General features: G+C 34.7%; 1 protein-coding gene across 5 annotated transcripts in view; it reads left to right on the plus strand.

Annotated features, from left to right (window-relative positions):
- The window catches only part of SYT14 (synaptotagmin 14), a 79365-nt gene that overhangs the window by 27762 nt on the left and 39181 nt on the right, over window positions 1-12422 (plus strand). For all 5 annotated transcript variants that reach the window (XM_068939738.1, XM_068939736.1, XM_009668947.2 and 2 more), the window contains one exon: window positions 2641-2859. In XM_068939738.1, coding sequence (XP_068795839.1) covers window positions 2641-2859 — 219 coding nt within the window. The remainder of the gene's footprint in view (window positions 1-2640; window positions 2860-12422) is intronic.

Here is a 12422-nt window from a genome sequence, read left to right on the forward strand (position 1 = left end):
AGATAACTTTTAGCTTCTTGCAGTGAATCTGCTATCTGGTATATATTCTACTTAGTGTGACATTCATCAATATGTGGTCAGTGGAAATGAACTTGCTTTGTAGCCGTCCGTATAATGGGGAGCACCATACAATCTCCTGAATTAAAATTTATGGCCTGGAGTTGAAAGATTTAGCTGCTCATTAGCAGTCTTTTAAGGCACCAGTTTTCCTGTAAACGCTAAATTAAGCTCATATACACATTACATTTAGAGCTGGTAGTGCCGTCTGCAGTTAAAGTTTCCTGACATTTTCCATTTCAAGACCTTATTTTCAGTCGCTTATAACTGTGCCAAATTTGAAGCATTTTGGATGAAATTTGGCATGGTTTCTGTCTGAGATCTGTCTTTTAAGCTGTAGTTTAAAATCTTTAACTGTTTTCAGGAGTAGAATATGGGAAAAACATGCTGGTTATCTATTCAGAAAATAAATAACTTTTCTCATCTGCTTCATTAAGAAGCTTTTGGCAGTTCAGTACGTTGGATTATGTAATTGAAATGTGGGAGAGTAATTTTTCTATGTCAGAAATGTGGCTGTTTTTTTCTTTCTCTGTGTGTGTCTCTCTCTTTTTATAAGAAAAAAATTAAATTTGACAAAGTTATAAATCTTTGAAACGGTGTGTTTTGAAAATGCTCGACAAGCACTTTTATAATTTCTTGGCTAAATTCTTTGACCATCCCATTTGCACTTACGTGCTTTGTTGTAAGGTTGAAGACTGGAGCAGGACTTATCCTGCTTTTGATGCTTTTGGATATTGAAGGACACAGGAAGTTTGAAGAGAGCAGAATAAACATGACTCATGAGAGGAGAGAAACCTTCTGAATGAGTGCAAGATGGTGCAAGTTGTAGACTGGGATTTGAAGTAGGATAGATGACAGCTATGGAGGGAACTGATAATATATGAAGGTACAGAGAGGCTAAGGTTGAAAAATTGAGGCTACATGAACATATGGTTAGGTGCAAGTAAAGAGAATTTGGGATTGAATATGCAAAGAGAATCAAGAGAAGCCTCATGAGAAGCCAGAAGGGGGTGCTTGGAGCAGGAGCCTGGAATATGGAGCAAGGAGACAGAGACTTAGGATAAGATTCATCTCATTTAAATGTAACTATTATAAAAGTTATCTTACCTAAACTTGTAGCCTAAGCTTTCTGTATGAGCGTTGGGGTGAAAAAGACCTCTCTGGGAAGTGATTTTACTAAGTATCGTAGAGGCTCACCTAAAAGTGGGAAAGAATGACCTCTGTAGTAGAAAGAGGCAAGGACATTGACAGTAAAAGAAGCCCTAAATGACTAGCTTAGGTAGAGTTACCATAATTTTAAAAGGCCAAATTTTGTGTAAACTGAATCCCTTCTTTAGTCAGAAAGCTCAGGCAGAGACTGCCTGGGCATGAAAAGACAGGGACTGAGTGGGACCTGGAATGAATAACTAGAGAACACAGCCAGAGTTGGGAGGAGGAAAGAAAAGGCCAGGGGGAAGAGAGACAGTGTGGTTGGACAGTATATTAGACAATGTTCCCCTGCAGAATCGGGAACTGAACACAACGTTATGGCATCTGACGACTTCTGCTTTCAGTAATAATAAAAATAATAATAAAAGTTCACTGACAAATCACATGCCATGGATTTGTTCACATAGAGCAATAGTAATGCTAACCTTTGTTAAGTTTTCATGAACGTCTGTCTGAATTTGCTATCTACAATAACCTCTGAAAAAGTGTTAAATTTGGGTAGAACCCAGTTGAAGTTTGGAAAATGCAGGGAGAAGGTTTCCTTTTACCGTACTGAAAATCTAGCTGCATCTTTGCGTTGTAAGGGGAAGTCATACTCAAGAGAAGTAGTTGGAAGAAGTTGGAAAAGTACAGGAGTGGGTATTGTAAAGGACCTGGAATTAAAAAAAAACAAACAAACAAAAAAACCCCCTAGAATAGTTTCCTCTGTGCACCTTTAGCTGTTGTTAGGTGTCTGTAATGAGAATCTGCATTTATTTCAGTTTTTGAACAAAGGGATTGTAAATTAAATAAAATTGTGCATAGAAACATCTATCAGTAGCATTTTCTGATTTGCTGTCTTGATTTTAAGCACTACTAACAAATATTTTAAAACAGTTTTCTGATAGGCTTTTTTTTGTAAGTCGGAGTTTTATTTCTGCCCTATACTGCATGCTCACAGCAAAAATCACTTAGAAATGGAGGACCAGGAGTTGCCTTTTTGATGCAGCTTAGGTATCCGAATGTGATGTTGAGGCAGTATTGAATTTACTTTAGATAAATTATGAGCATTTTCATCTTAAATGAAAGGTTTCAAGAAGTTCAGTGTGTCCTACTTTGCCAAAAATGATCCATTTTCTGTTGTGGTTTTTTTTTTTCTGTTAAGGAAGTTTTATGTTTTTAGGTCTTAATTGTCTTTCAGTATTTGTAGAAGAGAAAAATACCTGTTGCCTATTACAAAACCGTATAATACTTATAACTGCAAGATAACATTTTTGAAATGTTACAGAAGTTTTACTTGAAATAGGTTATCATCAAAGATATTTAAGCTCTTACGGTTACTTTCTTGCATTCTTTTTTGAGCTGTAGTCGATTTACTTTATTTTGTTCAAACAGACAACTCTTATATGAGTAAAGACCAGCATGGCTCATCATCTGAGAGTGAAGATGAAGCACTGGGTAAATATCATGAGGCCTTGTCTAGAACCCAGAGTTCCAGGCTGCCAGTGGTGGATGGCAGACAGCAAAAAAACTATGTATGGGAGACCAGGCAAAAATATAGTCCTCTGTCTGCAGAATATGATGGATATAGTAGTGAAGCTTCCATAGATGAAGGTAAGATTGTATTACAAGTGTTCCTTTTATTCCCTTTTATTTTATAGTTATGTTGTGGGTAATACAGTTATAGGCAGGACAGCTCAACTTGCAAATAATCAATATCTGCAAGAAATTTCCAAATATCTTATGTATTTGCGCGTGCTCTAAAAAAATTGGTATGGACTTGTTTGTGTGTTCTTCCAGAAATACTGCAACTGATATAATTTCTTCTTATATTACATTATGTACAATTTTATTAATAGTCATTTTATTCTTTGGGGAATCTTCTTTGGACTGCTTTGATTTAGGAAACAAACATGGCAACCCTTGATAAATTCTAGGGTATTATAAATTGCAAACAAAACCCAACTACAGGTTCTGTTATGCTTTTATTGATAACCACTTTGCTGTTATGACAGTTTATTGCTCGTGGTACATATGGTCATTGCCACATGCATTATTGGAATGTCTTGCATCTTTCTGTGAAATCATGCAAGGAAACAATTTTAAAGATTAGATTAATATAAATCTTTCGTAGAGTTAAAAGAAAATATTGCATTTACATCCAACTTTTATGGTATATATTTGTTAATTTTTGGTAAAAGTCATTGCTAACTGACTGGGTAGTTGGCTATCAATGCTTTGTCTGTTTTTTCTGCTTGAAAGTACTGGCGTATGATAACAGTATCTCCAGTCATTTTGTAGCGTGGAAAAAAGGGAACTTGGGTTGAAGTTAGTTAAAAGTCAGGCTCTAATATAGCTGCTCAATTATAGTAAGACATTTCTTGGCCTCCCCTTAACAAATTAAAATATGCTGTTTTTTTTTTATTATATTTTTAAATAAAAAGTGGATACATATAATTGAAAGGAAGCCTATAGCTAAATGTATACAATCCAAAAGCACTTGAAAAAACTGAGTTTTTGTACTGTGTGATGTAATTCTATTATTTAGAAGTCCATTTGTCACTAAAATTTGAAATCAGTGCGTGCTCTTTAATGATTCCGAAGTTAAGGCATAAAGGATGTGAAAGCCATCGCTGAAGCTGCAGAGTAAGAGAATTCTTTTCTCTTCAGAACATCAGAATGTTCAGATTTTTCCTTTGCTTTTCAACTATAGAAAGACTGAGTCTGAATTCCAGCAACTAGAGAAGGAAATGCAGAGGTGAGGTGGGATGGTAAGGACTGGTCCTTGGACACTTTTATGGAGAAGGTCAGCAATGAGAAGGGATAGTAAAAGTATCCTATTTTATTTTTTATGTCTACTGACATCTGTCGGCAGTATTGTTGGGGGGAATATGAAAGGTGAGATACTAGTTTTGTTGGGATCCACGTACACCTGATGTCACTGTCAGAAAGGAGTGTGAGATATGCTAACAGGAGATGGGAAAGCAAAGTGCAGTTATTAGCAAATACTTCCAGCTGCTACTACTACTACAACAAGAAAACTGCTCTCGGATTCCCAGCATGATATATTTGTCTTATTTCAAACCAGCAGGGCCCGTTGTTAAAATAAAGTCATAGAATAATTCAGGTTGGAGGAGATGTCTAATGCTCCTCTTTCTATTTCACAGTTATTCAGATTTTGATCGTACTTCATCTTCTCGAATGCTTTTCTACCTCAGCTTTCCACTTTGGCCCTATATGATGTAAGCTTCAATAGCATTGTACTATCCTCAGTCTGGGATTTTTTTTCTCTTGTACTGATGATCTTCCTTATGATCCTCTCAGATCATCAAAATTCACGCTCACTGACTTTTGTTCTCTCTTAAGGAATAAGAACTTCAGTCTGGAAATTTGAATCATGGTTAGAATCTAGGACAAGAGAACTCTGTTGGCAAGCCCAAGCGCTGCAGCAAGAAACCAAACAACTGTTTTTCCCCTCCTGCTTTTTTGTTTTTCCTTCTCTTGCTAAAGATATCATCCATCACCAGCTGCTATCCCTTCTCAACGCTGTTTTCATTTAGAAAGTTGACTGAATGTTAAACTCCCCCCCCCTTTTTTTTTAATTTAAAGAATACAAGCTCTCAACTGATACTAAATGTGTAAATTCAATTTATTTTAATGAAAACACATTATTCCTAGGGTTTAGGAAAAAAATTAAAAGCAAAAATATCAAAGCATTCTAACTTACCAAATTGTAAAGTCTTTAACCACATATTTCTACTTTTAAAAAAAGCTTTAAAACTGTCAGTTTTTTGCTTTTTCTGCTGCATTTAAGAGACCATTCTCTTCAAATGTTTTACAAGGAGTGGAGAATCAGTAGTGTTATTTGTCTGATAGTCAGAAATTATTCTAGTTTTCTACAAAATGCTCGCAAATTAAAGCGGTGATCTTGCTTCATGATCTTTGTAACCTGTTAATGTCAACAGAACTGTTCCAAAAGATTCTGTGGCATTGGACATGGCAACAAAGTAACAACCTACTGTTTTTCCACTTTTTAGTGACCTGAAGGTGGCACACTATAGTAATTAATTAATGTGTTAGAACTTTTTTATTCTTCCTACATTATTTCAAACATAAAGAATCTTTGCACAATGATAAAAATGTGTTTGAATAGAGGAAAAGATAGGCAGAGTATATCTTGTTATGTTACATTCATAGCAGAGGGAAAGCTGCCCAACCTAGAACTTTAGTGAAGAAAACCTGCAATCAAAAATAAAAAAAAAATGAGATTGGCTATCACTACCAACCAGTTCATATGTGTTCAAAGAAACAGCTCACTGAACAGATGAGGTTAAAATTCTCAGATTTCCAAGTAGGAAGCATCAAGAAACATTCTAGATGTTCGGTGTAATTTTTTTAAAATTTCAAATCTTTACAATTTTTAAACTTAAGATAGAAGTCTTTAGAAAATTTGAGATGCCGTAAATACCCTGAGATATTTTCACTAAGTAGTTGGCTTTTATATTTGTTGAGTTAGTTTTTTAAGTGTAAAGAAAAGTTATTTCCTAATTCTTTGCGGTGGGGGGAACAAGTAATATGTTCCTATGTACTTTAATTTGAGAAACAATCGTTTGTTTGTTTGTTTGCTGTGTTCCTCTGTTTCCTTATACGTACTTTGTCATTTCTACTTTTGAGTAGAATACTGAGAATTTTGAGAATACTTAAGTATTTTAGCTGTGCTTCCAGCCTAAGGCACCCTTCCATCCATTTCTTGACCAGAGCAGGATACCGTTGCAGTGATGAGAGGAGAGAATTCGTTTTTATCTCATCTCTGTTCTCCCTCAATTCATCCCTGGTAAATCTGCCTCTGATGGTGTCATTAAAAGTTGTATCGGAGAGAAAGAGTGTTATGAGCTGATGAAGATGCATGATATTTCATTTCCAGAAACTTCTGTGTTGTTTTCTCTTTAGCAGTTACTCTGTCATACATTGCATCTTGCAATAGTGTCCTATTTGTTTTCAAAGGAGCCAATAAGTGGTTTTACTAATGACTGCTTACTCTGCACTTTAATCTTCACATTTTAAATATCTGCTTGTTTAGACAGGCCTGCACTTAACTGTGCTCACAAAATATCGCAATGGAAGAGACAAAGAAATAGTCTTGTACTACTGACACAATCTTGTGTTTACTAATACACCTTACAGGCTTTGTTTGCACTGCTAAAAGTTGTTAAATATACAAAATTAATATAAAGTAATGCTTGTGTTACTGAAACTATGGAAAAGTCTGATTATATTATCTTAAAATTTGCTTATTATCAATTGGTTTATTACATATATTTTCTGGCTGCGTGTCTTCTCAAAATGTATTATTCTGAAGCCTGAAAATGTGTGGTATATTTTCACATCATTCTTTTCTCCTCTAGATGGCCATATTAATCTTTCTTTTCAGCATATTTGTATAGAACTGACATAGCATTTTATATAATGTGTTTAATCGTTAAGTGAAGAAAACAATATCTTTTTTAAAATTTATTTTTATATATTTCAATGATGGAATGTTTTAGTAGCACATTTATTTGTTCTGTGAAATTTGGGTTTTGAAATTTTGATTCACAAATATGTGCTTATGACCGGTATCTGATCCACTTTATGTATTTCTGTAGTACATTTGAGGCATTTAGATTCTGATGAATTTTAATAAGTATTTTAAATGGAAAATTCTAATTGATATTGGGCTTAAATGCAAGCAATTCTGCAGACTCTAAGCTGTTAGTAAATAGCTAAATATCTTTCTGTTATACCTCTGTATAAAATCAAGTTAATTCGAAAATGAAGATGAAGGCAAATCATGGCAAAGTAAAATGGTACAGAACATACATTTACATTTAAAATCCCCAACTCTTGCACAAATGACTCAAAGCTGTTAATCGCTGAAAAGAGAGAAACCAGCGTATCTGCAGTACTACTTGATATCTCTATGTGGATTTAACCCAGTCTCTGTGCTTAGGGCCCAGGGTTAGGGGTAGCTCAAAGTTTGAATTCTTACTTTTGAAGTCGTTTTTGTTGTTTATCATGTTATCCAAGAGATTATGTGTACTTATTGAAGTAACCTTTGTTCCTTTTCCCATCCTGATGCAACTTTCCTTTCATTTTTGATAATGTGCATCCTATTTTTTGTAGTGTGCCCTGCCATTTCTAATGCTCTTACGATCCTATTGAATATATGGTAGATGCCTTTATTTGTTTCAATTTTTTATAGTATTTTGGAAGAGGTAATTAGTTTAGGCTGTGATGTTACACATCTATTTCGGAAGGTAAAGAACAGAAAAAAGACAAGAAACCCCAAAAGAATGAAAAAGGCAAAAATAACAATGTAAGATATTTCTGCTAACCAGGAGGTTGTTATGAATTTAAATGGGGATATAAATAAGGTAGTGTTTTACTTACAAACCTTAAATTGACCTTATTCTTTTTTACTTTGGTAATTGAAAATATTTTTTAGTATGTTTATTGGCCCTAATCTTAAATGGAGTATGCTTTCTTAATAACTTCAATTTCCAAAAAAACATACAAAATGGTATTAAACTAGCCTCTTTATTGTCTCCAGTGGTGGCTACTTCCTGAACTTGTGTCTTTGTTATCTCTATAAACTTCCTAGGCAAGTAAAACGTATTTTCTCTAAGGAAGTAGTCCCTTGAAGCTCCTGAAAATGGGAATTTTTAAGCTTAATGTTAAGATATCTGTATTGAAATTACAATTTTGTTGGCAGATGTCAAAAGCTGTAGGTTTTTCTTTTGTTTTGTAACCAAGATTCTCTGAATTTTTTCTCTGAGAGGAAAAAGGCAGGAGGGGATTCTACTTACTTACAGGTAATTTGCTATGTTCTTAAAGCAGTTCTTGCCCAAATCTCCTCTTTAACAGCTGTGCAAAATTCCAATTGTTACGAAGCAAATCAAGAACATCGGTCCCAGGTCTGATGTAGAGTAAGTGACAATCACGATGAAAAAGGTAGAAAACTTTAAGCAAACTTAGATTTACTTTATATAGCAGTGCAGTACAACCACAGGTTATCCAACCTATTTTAAAGTCTGTTTCTAACATCTCAGTTGGTAGAGCGCTGTGGCTGAAGACATGTATGTTCAGAGACTATTTCTGAGATTGGCCCAAGTGCCTTACATTTCACAAGGTTTTTTGGAAACATATGGAAGCACTAAAAGACTGCAGTGAGAAAACATAAGTTCTGTTAAATGAGAATCTGCTGCTCTAGCAGGCATATGCTACTGGATTTTATCCATCTTTTCCATATTGTGAAGGTAGAGTATGATGTTATTTTTGTAGTTTATCTTCTCCACTTTTATTCTCCTTTAGGCTTTCAGCGCTTTATGTTGATATGTCTGTTGGGCATATGTTTGCCTTGCTCCTCAGTGTCAATCTTTGCACGTGAAGGCGACTGTTCTTCTGGAATCTCTTGGATCTGATTCTTTATGCAGCTTTTTGCATTTTCTTTCTTGTTAGTTTTCATCTCTTAGATAAAGTGTCTTCACTGGATGATATATAGAGATTTTCTTTCAGTATATTCCCAGCATAAACAAGAAGAGCTCTTTCATAAGAAGCTCATACTTCTGAATCTCCCAATTTGTTAAAGCACTTGGAAGGGAGTTAGAATATGGTTGTATCACGTTCAGCAAACCAAGGCCATAAAGTTCTTTCAAAGTTGATTTATCTATCTGTATATTTCAGATACTAAGAATTGCAGGCAAAGAGTATTGTGTAAGTAGTGGAATAAGAGCTATAAATTAGTTTTCAGATTGGAAGAGTGAATGCTCAATTGAATACTATATCATGTGGTGATGATATAGTTATTTCTCTTCTTTTTCCACTAATGTGCTTTAAAGAAAGAAATTTGAAATATAATGGAAATACTATCTAGTAAGAAAGCGGCCACACATTTTTCTCTGTCTTTATTAGATTACCTGTGAGGTTACTCTGGTACAGTATTTGTTGAAAGAAAACATTCTATGTGGCCTGAGGCTTGGGTAGAGAATAGTGCTTTTAGTAGTATGTTCATCCAAATAATTCTGAAAGGGCCTTAAGTAAAGACACTTAAGAGAACTCCTAAGTAATCTTTAGAGCAGTTATTTCCCAAATGTTTCAAAGTGTATTTTAAAGGATGAGTCAAGTTACAGCTATGAGATACTCCAGGCATTCATACTTGTGTACACCACCATCAGCTGATACTGTTATCGATATGTTTTTTAGAGGTTTTTTTGGAGAGAGAAGGGTATACTGTAAATATATATATATATATATATATGTATGTATGCACACACACACACACACACACACACACACATGCACATATATGCATACATACATATATATATATATGAATGATCCATCAGATTTGATCTTTTATCCATGTGACTATTTATACCAGCTTCCATATGCTTCTGTTTTCATTATGTGGACAACCATCCTTGAAATTACATGTTTTAAGAGTAATTTAAAAATGATTATGTAGTGTGGGAGAATGGACGGCAACACAATGCTAATGAGGCAAAATTTCTGATTCTTGACTATGTGCGTATGTCTCTTATTAGTAAATTGAAGGGAGTAAATTGGGTGGGTAAATTGGCTCCAATTGACTCCTTAAAAATTGGAGAAAGAAAAGTTTTTGTGGTTTTGAAGCCCCTGTAGGTGTGGCAGTTCAATCCATATCCATATCAAGGGAATGTCGTAGGGATAGTTTTGTGTCTACTGTGGTACAAAAAAGATAACTTTGTAATTCAAAGATCTGTAGGTTACTGTCCACAGCAAACTTAATTTGCCTTGTTTTCTTCTTCCTTACTATGATGTGCTTTTTTTTTTTTTGACTTTCAGGATGGCTTTCTAGTGTGTTATTTTGTGTTAGTGAAAGATAATCCTCTGTTATTCTGCTCTTACAATAATAGGAAAAGATAGTAATTTCTGTTAAGTATTTGAAATTGTGGAGCTTGTCTCTGAAAAATACAATTGACTGAGCATTGCAGAGTGATTTAGAGATTAACTTTTGGTCTGTCTGATGTTCTTCAGTTTTACAGAATACTGATCTGTTTTATTTCCCAAGAAAGTGTTACTCTTTCTCTTTTGAAAAGTTCCTGGTATTAAAGGAATATTATTTGAGTATTAAGGTACAGTCATGCTGTGGTTATGGGTCTTTACCCATGTGAATGGCAGACAAGCATGTTATTTACAAATAGTCTGGAGATCTGGAATGCATAGGATTCACAGGTAAGAATAGAAAGCAAATGTAATCCAATATTATTCTTGTAATGTTCTTGGGGAATATTACAGAAGAGGGAATAAGTAGACATGGGAGTTTAAAGACAAAGGTGGTTCATGGCAGACTTTAGATCTGATCTGAAGAGAATGGAGTTATATGGAGAACTTTTGAGTTGAACAGCTAGATAGATGATATGAAGTAGTGCATAGCAAGTCTTTTGTTGACCAAAGGTAACGTATGAAAGTGCTTAACAGAGTGAAGTTGAATAATTTGGAAACCATGGATTTACCCAGCAATTAACAGTGGTGATGCTGGAAGATGATGTTAAAGCATGCATATCATCTATGGATGACAGGAAAAGACTAGTAACAAAACTCAGTCAGTGATGATGATGATGATTTTCAACAAGAAAGTTCCCTTTCCAGCTAGGTCAGCTCCAAAGGAGGATGAAGTCCACCCTCCAGTGGGAAAGAATTTTTCCTGATGTGTGCAAGTGAGCAGAGCAAACTCGTAAATCAGGGTGCCCCTGCCGTTTTGAAGTCTCTGAAGAAATATGCTTTGCAGTGATGTGAAGTCTTTGAAGAAAGTTACCCTTAGCAATGTGATGTCTGAAGTGATGTAAATCATGCATTAATAATTACAAGAAATTTTTCATTTTATTTTAAACTTAGTTAAACACGTCTCTCATCTATTTGAATCTGTGATTTACAGAAGAATCAGGATTTCTTTTGTTTGTCATTACCTGGGAAATATTTGCATGGATATTTATGACTAAAGTATTTCCTTGTGATATTATACTCTGGATAGATGTTCCACATTAATAAAATGTAGAACTGATTTGTGGTATAAACACAAGAGGTAGTACTAGATCAGCGAAAAAGATCACTTCCCTGATGAACCGGCTTGAATCGACTTTTGCTGATTCTGACTGGAAATGGGATATTTCTTTCACTTATATGACCTAAAAGATATATAAACAGGAAACCTTGGAAAACCTGATGTTGAAAAAAATGTAAATACATTGGAAATGACCAATAAATATTTTTAACAGTAAGTGCCTGCCAGTTTCAGCATTTAGTTTCGAAGTGAGACACTTTTTTTTTTTTTTTTTTTTAATAATAGCACTTGCTCCATAATAGAGAGACAGAGAGAGAGAATGATAAAGATAAAATTAGTCTGGACCTAGCAGTGGTGAGAACACTGGAATAGCGCACAGCAGGTACACACCTTCCAGTTGTCTTGCAACAGTATTTTAGTTTTGTACAAATTCTACCACTGCAGTTTCTCAACTTCTTCACACAAAATCTATAGCAAAATCAACAGATGCACTTTTATGGAGGATAGGTTCCCCTTTATAGTCAGAGCTTTGCTTGAATTAATACTTTTAGAGAGGGCGAGGTTAGCAGCTAAGTTAGTATCTTCTGTTTTCCTCCTAGTCTATTCCATCTTGATCCGTATCTATGCTCAGGCAACTTTTATTTCCTTTTCCTAATTTGTCTTCTATTGACAAGAACAACAGGTTATTTTTGTAACTTCTCCTGAACTGTTTTTGATTTGTTACCCACTCAGTGTAATTACTTTCCTTATGTCTGTTTATTCATTGCATAGATATATGCTATAACTATTTCATGCTTAATATCTGTTTCTTGTCAAAATAAGCTTTCTTATACTATTTGTTGTACTTTCAGGAATTATTGGGATATTTTCCTTGAGAGAAAGCGTGAGAGGTGTAATATAACTTGAAATCCCTGTCTTTTGGCCATTACCTTTTCTCTACTTTATTTGCAAGTAGTCTGGAAAAGGATCCTTAAGTAATGTAATTTCCATACTTCTGATCGCTTCAGTATGGCTGAAGATTATTTGCTGTGATGGAATTGTGATCTCATGGAAGCACACAGGAAAACCCAAAGGGAAAATCATTTTATTACTGAAA

The sequence above is a fragment of the Struthio camelus genome, chromosome 3 (genome assembly GCF_040807025.1).
Source record: "Struthio camelus isolate bStrCam1 chromosome 3, bStrCam1.hap1, whole genome shotgun sequence".
Lineage (NCBI taxonomy): Eukaryota > Metazoa > Chordata > Aves > Struthioniformes > Struthionidae > Struthio > Struthio camelus.